This window comes from Prionailurus viverrinus, chromosome C2 (genome assembly GCF_022837055.1).
Source record: "Prionailurus viverrinus isolate Anna chromosome C2, UM_Priviv_1.0, whole genome shotgun sequence".
NCBI classification, from domain to species: domain Eukaryota; kingdom Metazoa; phylum Chordata; class Mammalia; order Carnivora; family Felidae; genus Prionailurus; species Prionailurus viverrinus.
Window position 1 is genome coordinate 103,490,399 of NC_062569.1, and position 16,124 is coordinate 103,506,522.

General features: G+C 40.5%; 1 protein-coding gene across 1 annotated transcript; it reads left to right on the top strand.

Moving 5' to 3' along the window:
• The first annotated feature begins 4,380 nt into the window (after positions 1-4,380).
• On the top strand, positions 4,381-15,376 carry DPPA2 (developmental pluripotency associated 2). Its single transcript, XM_047874016.1, has 7 exons — positions 4,381-4,413; positions 6,569-6,716; positions 9,085-9,248; positions 9,337-9,390; positions 10,323-10,584; positions 12,400-12,595; positions 15,268-15,376. Exons 1-7 carry the CDS (start codon positions 4,381-4,383, stop codon positions 15,374-15,376), a joined length of 966 nt encoding a protein of 321 aa, XP_047729972.1.
• The last annotated feature ends 748 nt before the right edge of the window (positions 15,377-16,124 follow it).

Genomic DNA, 16,124 nt, shown 5'->3' on the forward strand with positions numbered 1-16,124 from the left:
TGGGCTACAAATAGTATATGGAGGAGTCATTAGCATGTAAATGGTAGTTGAAATTAGAGAAATGAATGAGGCTGCTCCAGGAAAGTGTAAGGCATGGTCAAGAGCAGAGAAATAGGGGTGCCTGGGTGGCTCAGTTGGTTAAAGCACCCAACTTTGGGCTCAGGTTATGATCGCATGGTCCGTGAATTCGAGACCCACGTCAGGCTCTGCGCTGACAGCTCAGAGCCTGAAGCCAACTTCCAATTCTGTGTCTCCCTCTCTCTCTCTACCCCTCCCTTGCTTGTGCTCTGACTCTGTCTCTCTCTCTCAAAAATAAATAAATAAACATTAAAAAAGAGAGAGAGAGAAATGAACTGTATGGGACACCCATATTTTAGGGGTTAGGTAGTGAGAAAAGAGGGAAAAAACCATTAAATGGATCGAGAGGAACTGGAGTAAGAAGATAAGTTCAAAAAAGTTGAATTGTGAAAGGGGGAGATAATAGTAGTTAAATGTGTCAGAGGATACAGGTGTGCACACAAGAGTCTTTCATTTAAGTGGGACAGGCTCAAAATGTTTATGTGCTGGTACCAAAGAATCTGTAAAGAAGGAGAGGTAGAAAACTCTGGAAGGAACAAGTAACTGATGACACAACAGAGGGGGGAGCCTAGGCTTACTTTACTTAGCTTTAAGTTCACAGAGAGTAGGGCAACTGCTCAGTTCCTACACTTGCTGGTAGGGCTATACCTACATTTACAACTCTTACTGGAGCACCTACACCCAAATCAATTCCCTGTCCAGTCATGGACAGTTGCCCTCCCCACCTCATTTCCCCATGATGGTCATGCTCTGTTCTAACCACATCCTCTGAATGACCCAGTACGGTGGAGGACAGACCTAACGAGTCTGGATTCTGAATTAAATTCTCCTAATAGTGACTGTCATCCATGATACCAAAGAGATGTTTAGAAAACAAACAAAACAAAAAAACAAATTTATTCTCAATCAGAAGATCAGGATTGTAACTATTCTAAAGTAGAAATATATTCAGTAATCCTTTCAAGTGATCCTTTCAATTTCTTGAATGATGTGGCAAAGTTGGAAACATCTTTCAGTGTAATTTTCATTTTCTTCCTCAGAGCACAGAAGAACTCAGTACCTGTCCCTCCCACCTGGTAGTGATACTGAACCATACTTTCCAAACCGTTTCTCAGAACCTCAGTGTTCTGTGGGATGGCTGATGAGTTTTTATTTCCCTATCTGAGAAGCCTTATTATTTTTTTTAAATATGATCATCTAACTGGCTTTATTAAGAGAGTTGCTTCACGTTTATCTACTATATATTGGTGCTCCATGAACATTTACACTTGCAGAGTTGTCATTCTGATTAAAAAAAAAAAAAGCAAACAAACAAACAAATGAACGAAAGAACAAACAAAAAAACAGAGGGGAGCCTGGATGGCTCATTCAGTTAAGCTTCCAACTTCCGCTCAGGTCATGATTTCACTGTTCCTGAGTTCGAGCCCCGAGTCTGGCTCTCTGCTATCAGCGTGGAGCCCGCTTCAAATCCTCAGTCTCCCTCTCTTAGCCCTCCTCTGTGTGTACTCTCTCTCTTTCAAAAATCAATCAACTTAAAAAAAGGGATTTTGAAAAGTACTACCTAAATAAGAAATACATACATTTATAAATATTTAACATATGATACAGTAAATAAAATACATTTGAAAATTTGAAATGGGTGATACATTTTACTTCAGAACTATAGTCTTATATTAGAATAAATGTTAGAACATAAGTATCATAAACAATTTTTTTCTTTTTAAAAAAAATCTATACTACAGCCTAGGTCACAAAGAGGGACTTTGCTCAAAAGAGAATCAGGCAGGATGAAGGGGAAGGTGGAAACTAAAGCAATCTGAATACCTAGCATTGATTAAGCCTCTATTCTGAGCCAGACACAGTACAAGGCTCTGTGTAGACCAAGGGTAACCCACACATATCTGGTCATTGCACTCTGGAGCCTGCTATCTAATTTGGGAGATGAAATTAAACAGTGAAATCCCAACTATACACAGAATAACACAGTCAAACGAATTCTATGAAGGAAAAGAGTGAGAAAACAGGAGCAAATTTTTAAGGATGACTCCAAGAAATTGGCATTTAAGCTTAAAGAACTTAACAGAGTTGCTAATGATCCCTACAATGGCAATATGAAAATGTATCAAATTAAATATTGTACACCTTAAATTTACACAATGTTATATGTCAAATATACTTCAATGAAAAAAGAAGTTTAAGGAGACATAGTGAAAGGGAGGAAAAGTGTTGTTAAAAATAAATAAATAAATAAAGCCATCCCTAAATCTGACCAAACCAATTTACAATAAATACAGAAGATAGAAGAATAGGCTAAATGGAATAACAAATGAAATTAGCAGAATCCAGATAGGAGTCTACAGGAAATTCACATAATTCTTTAAACAATAGCAAGAACAACAACAAAAACTTGTAAGAAAAATTAAAGATAAGAGAATTTACAGATTGGTATGTCATTCAAAATAACCTAGGCGAGAGGGACTAGGTGGTGGTTTAGATAAAATCAAATCGGCTGGAAGTCAACAGTTGTTGAAACTGGTTGATGGAAACATGAGGTTTCGTGGTAATGTTGTCTGCCTCTGCACATGTGGGGACTTTCCCATGGTATAAAATTTTCAAAAAACAGAAGGGAAATCTAAGAAATAAATATATTGTAATAAATGCTAAATATGGTAATAAAATTGTCTTTCCCCTGGAAGTCCTGTCCTAGCCTAAGACACTGGTATCAGTTCAGGCTACTAAGCGCAATACCCTTCTAAACCAGCCAGAAAAAGCCTATCAGGTGGGGGTCACACCCGTGTGGGTAGATGAGTACTTTCTTGGCTAAATTTCCAAGGGCTGATTCACTCTCCATCCTGGAAGGGAGGAGCCAGGATTCCAACCATTATCTGCCTAATCCAAATGCATTTGGTCACACCCTCATCTAATGAAGGCTTCTAGACTTTAGGTGCAAATGAATTACCCTAAGGGCTTGTTGAATTCTGAGTCCTGCCCTCAAGGATCCAGTTCTGGAAGGCGTCAGTAAACTGAAGCTGAGACCTTGCAGACCACACTTTAAATGTATAAATTGATCTGGGCTTAGTGGGTCCTAAGACTGATGGACCGGACCATTTTACTAAGGAAGGAAAAAGCCCAAAGAGAGACCAATGGATGCCGGTACTGCCATACTGTTTGTGAATATTTTCCTTTAATAGCTCTGGCTTCTTAGAGTGACCTATGAAAACATCTGTGACTTTTCCAGCCTCATCTCTTATCCCATCCTGCCTTGTCACATTCTGCCTCTAGCACTATGCTCCAGCAATTTCCAAGTGCTTGCAGTTTTTTCTGCATTCATTTGTCCATTTGCCTTAGTGTTTTCTGTTTGTTTGTTTTGTTTTTATTTTTTGAGAGAAAGCGTGAACAGGGGAGGGGCAGAGAAAGAAGGGGATAGAGGATCCAAAGTGGGCTCCCCGCTGACAGCAGTGAGCCCCCTGTGGGACTCAAACTCATGAACAGTGAGATCATGACCTGAGCTGAAGTTGGTCACTTAACCGATAGAGCCACCCAGACGCCCCTTGCTGCTTGTGTTGCAAACAGCCAAATCCTTCCCTGTACCCAGCTCACCAGTAATGCAGATTTAATATTTGTGTTTAGAACTTGATCCGGGAGAGATTGTTATCCACCCCCTACAATTTGAATCTAATCTCCCAGTGAACGACACACCCATGGGCATAAATCAGTTATAAAATACCTCTGATTCTATTTTTTTACTCCCTCCATAATAACATCATTCAATCCAACATCAATATTGTCCTAGAAATGTTTTAAAAATATATTTTTTGATTCAGTTGCAACTTGTTAGCAAGAATTTGTCACGTCTAGTTTCTCCCACATCTCACCTTAAAATAATAACAAAAATTTTATTCTATTTTTTTTTTTTTTAAGTAAACTCTACGTCCAACATCTGGCTTGAACTCATGATCTCGAGATAAAGAGTCACAGGCTCTACCTATGGAGCCAAGCAGCTTCCCCTAAAAATCTTATTTGAAAAAAAAAAATCTTAGGAGTGATATTCATTACCCAACAGCTCAACTGTCACATAATGGACCAAAGGGAGTGCAAAACTGATGAAATTATTACACCGTCAGATAATGAGGGAGGGGAAGAAGAGGAGGAAGGAAAACCCCCCTCTTCTGGGAAACAGGAAGTAGACAGAGACATTTGCTTATAAAAGGAGAAATCAGGCTGGAAGCCCCCAGGTGAAAAGGAGTGAAGGGCCGGTGAACCAACTTTGCAGGCTTCACCTTCCCCTAAGTATTCCTGGAAATGGCGTACTCGAGTTATGAAAACAGCGCTCAGGTAGGTTTCGTTCCCATTGAATGGATTTTCCTACAGATTCATTTTTCAAAGTCTTTCTAGAGCTTGCTTATGTTTACTTTATGCCACGGTACTTCGTTTCTGAGGGTAAGAAATCTCCATCTTGGAGTCCCTCCTCTTTATAAGTGGATTATTACTTTTACCCACGATTGTGGCTCTGTGTCTATTTGGGTCAGAGTGAAAAACACAAAATAAAGATTTCCGTTCCCAGGCCGACGTAAGGGATGTATTCTGTAGAAAGACATGTTGCAGCTGGGCAAATGGAAAACCTAAAGAAACAATAAAAAGAATAAAAAGAAAGTGAGGGTATTGTGGATGGGGTCAGAAAGTGAAGTGACCAATTTGGTTTCTTCCCTTGGGGAGTTTCTCCTACTCCCAAATATTAAGTATATGGATGACCGGCAAGTCATATCGCTGCTTTGAGCCTCTCAGACTCCACTCTCTGGAGTGGAGTAATATTCCCCTAATAACTTTTTTTTGAAGCGGACCAGTGAATGTGCATGGGAGTGCGTTGAAAAAGTGTTACACAGGGGTGTCTGTCTGGGTCAGCTGGTAGAGCAAGAGATCTTCGATCTTGGGGTTCTAAGTTTGAGCCCCACCTTAGGTGTAGATATTACTTAAAAATAAAATCTTGGGGAGCCACTGAGGTGGCTTAGTGGGTTAAGCATCTGACTCTGGCTCAGGTTATGATCTCGCGGTTCCTGGGCTCTGTGCTGACAGTCCAGAGTCTGGAGCCTGCTTTGGATTCTGTGTCTCCCTTTCTTTCTGCTCCTCCCCGGTGCGTGTGCTGTCTCTCTCAAAGATAAACAAACATTAAGACAAAAGCTTAACGGTGTTATACATATGCAGGATGAGAGTATGAGCAATGGGAAGCCTTTGAGTCGGAAATAGGGGGAAGGGCATGGCCCCCTCAGATCTACTTGGCTGTTCTGAGAAGCAAGTATTGCAATGGGACTGGGATGGAGTTTATTCACCTTTGGATCTGAGAGGAAAAGCTCAGTTCAGAAACTTAAGCACATGTTACTCTGATTGTTCATTTAATTTTTGAGACTCAGTTGCCTAATTTGTAAAGTGAGAATACTGATAAATTATTATACATGTGCTGTGAAGATTAAATGAGAGAAATACAGAAAGCACGTAGTGCGGTGCACATGTACTGGACAAAACCGGTAAATATCACTTCCTTCCTAACTGGGCGTTGGATGTGTTGCTGCGATTGCAGCAGAGAGTAAACTCTCTGGTCGGGTTGAAATAAGGCCAGTATGCCTGGAACTTAGAAAGCTCAGGGGTCTTGAGCTAGAGTGGCAGGCAGGGGTCAGACTACAGAAATTTGTAGGTCATGCGTGGCCGTTTTTGATAAGCCATTGAAGTGTTTGGCACTACTCTTGATTTCGGCTCAGGTCATCATCTCACAGTCTGTCCCCGCTTCTGGCTCCATGCTAAATAGATAACCCGCTTAAAAGTCTCTCTCTTCCTCTGCCCCTCCCCTGCTCTCTCGCTCTCTCTCTCTCTCTCTCTCTCTCCTAAAAAAAGAAAAAAGAAAAAAAAAGGCAGGAGAGCAATCTGCAGAAAGAATGCAGCTTGGAGTAATAGGGAATCATTGCATCTATCAGTGAGAATTGATGATAGCTGGAATTGGGAGTCATCAGGAATCATGATAGAAGATGGGAAGGCAGGAACACATTCCATATAGTTTTAGCAGATAAAATAAAAGTGTTTTAGTGGAGGGAGAGGAAGGCCTTGAGGGAGATGGTTTCCCTAAGCTCAAGACATATCCTTTCATCTACACCCATCTGTACATCTATTTTTGTCCATTTTCTCATTGTCTGGCATTTGTTTGTTTGTTTGTTTGTTTATTTATTTATTATTTTAAATAATCTCTACACCCCATGTAGGACTTGAACTCACAACTCCAAGATCAAGAGCCACATGCACCATGGACTGAGCTAGCCAGGCACCCCTGTTTCTCTTATCTAATAAAGGGTCTGCTAATCAACATCAAATTCAGGGAATCACCATAAGTTTGCTCTCCAGCCACCTACTGGCTTCTGAGTTTCTTATTAATTGTGCTCTGAAAATAAGCAGTTTAGGTATATGGCCTCCAATGAGACTCTGTGATTGACCTTTCCCTTTCCAGAATTTCTCTGAGGAGGCATTAGAGGAAGAAACTGTGGTTCTCACATTGGTTCCAGTTAATGAAGAAACTAATGAAGAACATCAGGTAGAACCAAGTGTTTCCTCAACTTCAGAAGTTGGCCTGGAGATGCCTGGGACAAACGATAAAGGTATGAGGACAGTGATTGCTCAGTTTGCTGCTCCCCCAGCTCTGGGAAGCCCAGGGAAAAGATTTCTCCTTTTTTTCCTTAAATCTCACCTTGAGTATCTGTGGTAAGAGAGCTCTCAAACTCCTAGACTTCATTTATTAGGCACCATGACTTGCTCTTAAGACACAAAAATGGGTGTGTGAAGTGCCTTGGACAGAGCATGGTCTTCTAGTCAGCAGACTATGAATTCAAATTCCCAACCTATAGAGCTCAATCTTCTTTCATTTTGGTTAATGCATACTTTACATACCTCTCATAAACACTAAATTATTTTTTTCCAGTGTCGAGATATAATCAACATCTAACCTTGTATAATCTTAAGGTGTACAATGTGGTGATTGATACACATTTATATTGCAAAATGATTACCAAAATAAGGTTAACGAGCACATCTATCACCTCACACAGTTACCTCCCCACCCCCACCTTATGGTGAAAACATTTAAAGATACTCTCAGCAATTTTATTTAACTTAATTTAAGTTTTATCTTGAGAGGGAGAGAGAATCCCAAGCAGGCTCCGTGCTGTCAGTTTTGGGCTCTATCTCATGAACCATGAGATGACCCACGCCAAAACGAAGGTTAGGCGCTGAACTGACCGTGTCACCCAGGCACCTCTACTCTCAGCAACTTTAAAATATACAGCGTATGGGACAGTTGGGTGGCTCAGGTCATGATCTCAAGGTTCGTGGGTCGAGCCCTGCATTGGGCTCTGTGCTGACAGCTCAGAGCCTGGAGCCTGCTTCAGATTCTTTGTCTCCCTCGCTCTCTGCCCCTCCCCTGCTCAGACTCTGTCTCTCTCTCAAAAATAAATATTAAAAACATTTTTTTAAAACATACAGAATAATATTGTTAACAATAGTCACTATGCTGGGCCCCTGGGTGGCTCAGTTGGTTGAGCACCTGACTCTTGATTTTTGTCTCAGGTCATAATCCCAGGGTTGTGGGATTGAGCCCCATGTAGGACTGTGCACTGAGGGTGGAGCCTGCTGGAGAGTCTCTCTTTTTCTGTTTGTCTCTCTCCCCCTTGCCTCCTCCCCTTCTTGGGCTCTCTCTCTAAAAACAAAATAAATCTTGGGGCGCCTGGGTGGCGCAGTCGGTTAAGCGTCCGACTTCAGCCAGGTCACGATCTCGCGGTCTGTGAGTTCGAGCCCCGCGTCGGGCTCTGGGCTGATGGCTCGGAGCCTGGAGCCTGTTTCCGATTCTGTGTCTCCCTCTCTCTCTGCCCTTCCCCCGTTCATGCTCTGTCTCTCTCTGTCCCAAAAATAAATAAATGTTAAAAAAAAAAAAAAAAAAGCTTTTAAAAACAAAATAAATCTTAAAAAAAAAAAAAATTAAAAAAACAATAGTCACTATGCTGTACATCAGGTCCCCAGAACTTCTGAACATCTTATAACTGAACATTTGTATCCTTTGGTCAACATTTCCTCCAATTATTAGTATTTTGCTTGATAAGTACTTAGTGACCAAATACCTAGCAGCTCTTAACGTCATGACCCTTTAAATCTGTTCTTAGTGTTTCACGTAAAAGCATCAAATAAGTATTTTCAGAATGATTTTATTTTCTGTACCAACAATAAGGACTTCAATGCAAAGTAAACAGTGACAGGTTACACCTAAGCAGAGTGAGGTGAGATGGGATGCTGACCAGGAAAATGAGGTGGGCAGACAGAATGCAGGACCTTTGTTGGTTGGGTGATTTCTTTGATTTCTCTTGGGACAACTGGTATTTTTGTTCAAAATCTAGACATTTTGGCGTAGCAATCCAATAAAATGTTCTGTCCTGGTGTTTGTTGATGGTAGTAAAAAGTTGTTGTATGTAGGGGCGCCTGGGTGGCGCAGTCGGTTAAGCGTCCGACTTCAGCCAGGTCACGATCTCGCGGTCCGTGAGTTCGAGCCCCGCGTCGGGCTCTGGGCTGATGGCTCAGAGCCTGGAGCCTGTTTCCGATTCTGTGTCTCCCTCTCTCTCTGCCCCTCCCCCGTTCATGCTCTGTCTCTCTCTGTCCCAAAAATAAATAAACGTTGAAAAAAAAAATTAAAAAAAAAAAAAGTTGTTGTATGTAATGTAAAAAAACCTAGGATTTGGAATTTCAAAATGTAGGTTTGAGTTCCAGGTCTGCCATTTAATGGAGATGTGGCCTTGGGTAAGTCCTTTAATTACAGAATCTATTACTCTACTTGTAATAGAGGGAAAAAATATATATATATATACATATATATATATGTATATATATATGTAAATTGGGTTATGAGAAATTAGCAACAATTTTGTTAAATTATAATCTTAGAAATATTAAATTGTTACTGCTTTCGTTTCCTTCTTTTTTTAGTTTGTCATCTTCAAATGAATGAACAATTCAAGTCTTGTCCAAAACATAGTTGTTGTAATACACCGATCCTTCCCTTGCCAACCAGTTTGCCTCCAGTTAATAAAGTACGTTGGGACACTTTGCGAAACTGGTGCCAACAATTTAATTTGAGTACCGATGGCCGGGTGAGTACACTGTTGGGAGACTCTGCTGCACAAAGTGTGGAAAGCTTTATCAATTTATAATTTTTATTTCCCCTCTTAATTTCCTTAGAAAATAGATGTTTATTTGAGGCTCCAGAAACATGCTTACTCTGAAATAAATGAGGTGAGTAAGAGGTGTGGTGACAATGTTAAGGTGAGTTCTGACTGTGAATTGTATCTACTCTCCCACCGTCTCTATATGTTATATCTAATGCAAGATTTCTCAGCCAGGGTTATTGACATTTTGGATAAAGGAAATGTTATATATATGATACAAAGGAATATTATTCAGCCATAAAAAGAGTGAAATCTTGCCATTTGCGATAATATGGTAGACCTAGAGGGTATTGAGTGAAATAAGTTAGACAGAAAGACAAAGGCCATATGATTTCACTTATATGTGGAATCTTAAAAAACAACCAATCAAAACAAAACAGAAACAGACTCATAGATACAGGGAACGATCTGGAGGTTGCCTGTAGGGAGGGGTGGGGGGGATGGGCAAAATAAGGGATAGGAATTGATAGGTAGTAACTTCCAGTTATAAAGTAAATAAGACATGGGGATGCAACATACAGCATAAGGAATATAGTCAGTAATGGAGCAACTTTGTAATGTGACAAATGGTACCTAGACTTAATGGTGATTGCTTGGTAATGTATGTAAATGTTGAATCACTGTGTTGTACACCTGAAACTAATATATTATTGTATGTCAACTCTACTTCAATAATAAAAAAAGAAAAAAAGACTTGACATTTGGGGCCAAATAATTTATTTGGTGGGGGGGCTGTCTGCTGCATTTTAGGCCTAAACATCCCTGACCTCTACCCCCTAAATGTCAGTGGCAAGCCCCTCTGCTTCCCCAACCCCTAGTTTTAACAGTCAAAAATTTCTCCTAGAAAACTGCTGCTCTAAGGGAACTAACAATCCTAAATCTTTCCCACACTTATATACATGGGCCAATGTATAAAGAATGATAAAATTAACACAAAACACAAAAGTCTTTAGGGCAGTAGCACTTCACTGAATACTCACCATGAATCACCATTTGCAGAATATTCCTAAAATATCACCAGAGGACCAATTGCAGTCATGTTCGACAAAATGCAAGATGGCAACCAAGAGAGCAAGGATTCGGAAACGTTGTAAGAAGAGTGAAAGAGAGGAAGGGATTAATATAGTTGAAGTGATAACTTCAGCACAAGAAGGCATGTTGGCAGCGTGGTCAAGAATTGCTGCAAGAGGCAGTCAATCCAAGTCTGTGAATTCACGTCCCATTCCTGTTTCTGTTGAGACTTTTCTGCTGCAAGCCTCTGGTAAGATCAACCTGAAAAAAGGGAGCACTGGAGCCCCCAGCTGGCTTAGTTAGTAGAGGATGCAACTCTTTGATCTCATGGTCATGAGTTCAAGCTCCATGTTGGGCATGGAGCCTACTTTAAAAAGAAAAAGAAAAAAAAAAAAAAAAAAGTGAGTACTATTCCCTAGAAAGAAGGTTAAATTTTAGGGGTGCCTGGGTGGCTCAGTCTGAGCCTGACTTTGGCTCAGGCCATAATCTCACTGTTCATGAGTTCGAGCCCTACATTGGGCTCTGTGCTGACAGCTTGGAGCCTGGAACCTGCTTTGGATTCTGTGTCTCCCTCTCTCTCTCTCCCACTTGCTCTCTCTCTCTCTCTCTCTCTCTCTCTCTCAAAAATAAAAGAAAAAAAATTTTTAAGTTAAATTTAAAACTTTATTAGTCTCGGGGCGCCTGGGTGGCGCAGTCGGTTAAGCGTCCGACTTCAGCCAGGTCACGATCTCGCGGTCTGTGGGTTCGAGCCCCGCGTCGGGCTCTGGGCTGATGGCTCAGAGCCTGGAGCCTGTTTCCGATTCTGTGTCTCCCTCTCTCTCTGCCCCTCCCCCGTTCATGCTCTGTCTCTCTCTGTCCCAAAAATGAATAAACGTTGAAAAAAAAAATTAAAAAAAAAAAAAACTTTATTAGTCTCATACTGAAAGGTAGTAAAAAGGAAAGAGTTAAAATAATGTAGATTGATATTAGACTTATATATGGATTGTCTTTTGGTTGCTAGGTAGCCAAGTTTTACCTGGACCAGTGTCTGAGCTAGGTGATTGAGTGCTTACTTTTTTTATCATAAACCAAAGTCTGAGGTGGGAAGAAAGCATAATCTGATAATGTGGTCAGCCACAATCTGAGCCTTCCCCTGTCTTTCCCTACCTCAAGGCCTTTTTTTTTTCTTAAAATTTTTTCCAATATTTGTTTTCTTTTTGAGAGACAGAGAGAGTGCGAGCAGAAGGGGCAGAGAGAGAGGGAGACACAGAATCCGAAGCAGGCTCAAGGCTCTGAGCTGTCAGCACAGAGCCTGACCTGGGGCTCGAACCCACAGACCTCGAGATGATGACCTGAGCCGAAGTCAGATGCTCAGCTAACTGATCTACCCAGGTGGCCCTGTTCCTTGGACTTTTAAACAAAGATCTTTTTGCCTGTTTTGTGTTGTTGAGGCAGTACAGTATAATAGTTGGGCAAATGGGCTTTGAATCAGAATATCTAGATCCATGTCATGGTTCTGGGAAAATTGTAATATTTAACACGATAAGCTTCAGTTACCTCACCTGTAAATAAAAGTAAATAGAAGGTCAATATTAATAATCTTCTTAAGAATAGATGTATTCGTACATGTAAACCACTTAGCAAAATCTTAGACACAAAGCAACCATTCGAAAATATTAATTGTCATCCAGGTGTGCCTGGGTGGCCTAGTTGGTTAAGCATCCAACTTTGGCTCAGGTCATGATCTTGCAGTTCATGAGTTGGGCTCTTGGCTGACAGCTTGTAGTCTGGAGCCTGCTTCAGATTCTGTGTCTCCCTCTCTCTCCCTCTCTCTGCCCCTCTCCCACTCGCACTCAGTCTCTCTCTTTCTCTCAAAAATAAAATAAAACATTAATTTTTTTTTTTAAAGTAAATTGTCATCCCTTGTGCTACGTAATTTGTGAAGTTAGATAATGGTGTCTTTGGTGGACATTTTTTCATGCTTTTCATTCAGTTGAGTCATCAACAGAATATAAGAGCAAAACCAAGAGTGATGTTCTGAGACCTTAGATTAGCTGTTTATATTTGCTTCTCTTTCCCTCCTCAGGTGTCAGGTGGTGTGTGGTCCATGGCAGACCTCTCTTGGCAGACACAAAAGGTTGGGTTCGCCTGCAGTTTCATGCAGGTCAGGCCTGGGTGCCTGACACCCCCAAGAGGATGATTTCTCTCTTCCTGTTGCCCGCCTGTACTTTCCCATCCCCGGGCCTTGAAGATAATATGTTATGCCCTGAATGTGCTAAGAGGTAACCCTTAAGTATTTTTCTAAGTCTGACACACAGAAAAGGAGATGTCTAGATGGGTTTCTGAATAATTTAGTAGGAGAAGGTGGAGGGCCAATATATTCTTTTCTTCATTTGCTATATAGATTAGGCAAAAATAGGAAGCAAAAAACATAGTAATGGATTAGAACTCAGATAAATATGGCTTCTTAGAAATCTTAACAAAGTATCCAAGTTGGGACCTTAACTGCCTCCATTTTAGAGATGTATTTTAAGGAAAAAAAAAAAAGACGTTAGAGTTCACCACATGTCAGATACCTCACTTGTGTATACACAAATATGTAAGACAAAATCCATGTAGCACGCTTGAATGAAAAAGAGTAAGGGAAACTGAAAATGTATGGGTAGTTATCAGGGAAATGCAAGTCAAAACTACAATGAGATATCACCTCACGCTGGTCAGAGTGGCTAAAATGAACAAATCAGGACACTATAGATGCTGGAGAGGATGTGGAGAAACGGGAACCCTCTTGCACTGTTGGTGGGAATGCAGACCGGTGCAGCCGCTCTGGAAAACTGTGGAGGTTCCTCAAAAAATTAAAAATAGAACTACCCTATGACCCAGCAATAGCACTGCTAGGAACCTACCCAAAGGATACAGGAGTGCTGGTGCAGAGGGGCACATGTACCCCAAGGTTTATAGCAGCACTTTCAACAATAGCCAAATTATGGAAAGAGCCTAAATGTTCATCAACTGACGAATGGATAAAGAAGATGTGGCTTATATATACAATAGAATACTACTTGGCAATGAGAAAGAATGAAATCTGGCCATTTGCAGCAACATGGATGGAACTGGAGGGTGTTATGCTAAGTGAAATAAGCCATACAGAGAAAGACAGATACCATATGTTTTTACTCATATGTGTATCTTGAGAAACTTAGCAGAAGACCATGGGGGAGGGGGAGGGGGGGAAAAAGAGTTATAGGGAGGGAGGGAGGCAAACCATAAGAGACTCTTAAGGACTGAGAACAAACTAAGGGTAGATGGGGGGAGGGGGGAGGGGAAAGTGGGTGATGGGCAGGGAGGAAGGCACTTGTTGGAATGAGCACTGGGTGTTGTATTGAAACCAATTTGACAATAAATTATATTTAAAAAAAAGAAAAAGAAAATGTATGGGCAGTACCTACATTGGAGTAGCTTAGGGAAACTTCCCAAGGGATTACATGTACTGAGGAAGAGTTTACCAGTTGGAAAGTAATAATTAGGGCAAACCGCTCATCCAAATACATAGAACTGAAAGAATATGACATACTGAGAAATGGCAAATAGGTCAATATGATTGAAGCTTATATTGACAAAAAAGTCTGGGAAGGGGAGGAGCAGATCATTGTAACTTTTATATCTATATATAAGGTTTCATGTTATCCCGTGGGTTGTAATTTCTTAGTCACTTCTATGACATAGACTCCTTTGGGAATATAACTACCTACTCACCACCCAGGGAAATATATATTGGGCATACACATAAGCTCTGCTTTAGATTTTATATAGACTGTAGAACTCCTAATGTTGATCTAGGAGTAAAAAATTCAGCTTTTGACAATGGAGTTGGATGCAGGTGATATGAGAAAAGAAAACTAAGGGTTTTTTTAGGAAGTGAATTGAAATCTTGCAACAGAAACTAAATTTGGAGGTAAGAGATTAGTATAATAATTCTGGAAAGATAGAATTTATGAGCCTGGCAAAGAATTTAAAGTGTAATAAAACAAATATAAGAAATGTAGGAGTAGAGGGAACAGTTGTTGTCTTACTAGATGGAAAGATAGAAAAGTCCAGTTCAGTGGCAAAGGATGGGATACATGGGTCATGCTAGCCATGGGTCTAGAGTTCTGGGAGACATGTAGGCTAGAAAGAAACACATTTGGGAGTCTTTAGCATATAAATTGTGCATGGGAGTAGGTAGTGAAAAGAACCCAAAAGATAATCAGCATCTCAATGGCAGGTGAGCAATGGAGACTAAAGTACAGGTAGAGGCTGAAAGGTAAGTTAAAAGAAAGCAATGAGCAAAGAGTTTCAGAAGGAAATGGCCGGCAGTGAGATGGCCATTGTAAGACTATGGTTAATGCAGTGCTGTTGGGAATGTCAATTTAGGATACCATTGGTGGCCTTTTTGAGAGTATGTTGAGAGAGTCAGTAGAAACAGAATAGGGTAGTTACAAATTGGAGTAGAACATGTGAAGAACATAGGAACAGGACATATTAATAATCTGTTCTACCTGAGCTGAGAATGAGATAGTAGTTGAGGCAGCAATATCAAGGGAGCTCGTTTGCTTCCTTTCTTCTTCTTTCCTTCTTTCTTCCTTCCTCTCTTTTGCTTCTTCTTTATTTATAAATGGGAAAACCATGTGATCAAGTGTGAAGAGAAAAGGGGATGTGGGAAGAAGGTACAAGAAAAAAAGGGAACGTGTAAATGTAAAGAAGTGGAACGTGGAACATGGAACCGATTGTAGTGTATAGAATATGTGCCCTGATGTTAAGTGAACAATCCTTCCTTTCTTTACCACGTAAAATCTTAGGTGGTAGGGCAAACTACTAAGAAATGCCAGAAGTGGATTCCTGCTTTATTGTGGTTGGTATAGAATGGTCTATCTTATTGTAACAAATTTTCAAAATTCTTTTTCTAACTTTATAGGAATAAGAAGATAATGAAAAGATTAATTGCAATGGGGAAGGAGAGGCGACGTGGCTTGAATACATCAACATCTTTCCCTTTGAGTGGGCCATATCTTAATAAAGAATAAATGGTGGAGATCCTGTGGCTACTATTGATTTTCATCCCAGTGACTGTCGTGCTCTGTCCTGACCATCCTCAGTGTTGCCTGAGGCTTTGGGCACAGATGTGAGTGTCTAGATTCTGTGCTTGAGGTTTACGAAGAAGTGACTGCTACTGCTACTTCAAGTATTTAGTTGTATAGAATATAACTTAGTTCTGTTTTCATTCATAGGTTTTTAAAGTAGTTTTAGGCTTTCAGAAAAAATTGTGCAGAAAGTAGAGTGAAATACTGCCTCAACTCCTTCCCCTGCTACCAAAATCCTTCACCAGAGTGATGCAGGTGTTGAACCTACATTGACTTATTATCATGCAAAGCCCATGGCTTACAAGAGGATTCACTTTTTGTGTTGTACAGCCTATGGGTTTTGACAAGTGTATAATGACCACCTACATCCACCATTATGGTGTCATCAAAATAGTTTTGCTACTCTAAAACTTTCATGTTCTATCTACTCAGCACTCTATTACCATCAACCCCTGACCACTGATCTTTTTACTGTCTCCATGGCTTTGCCTTTTCTAGAATGTTATGTATTTGGAATCATAAGAAGCCTTTTCAAATTAACTTCTTTCACAGCAATGTGCATTTAAGTTTCTTCCTTTTCATGACTTGATAGCCTACTTCTTTTTGGTGCAGAATATTCCATTGCCTGCATGTACCTTAGTTTGGTTATTCATTCACACATTAAAAGTCATCTTGGCTGCTTCCAACTTTT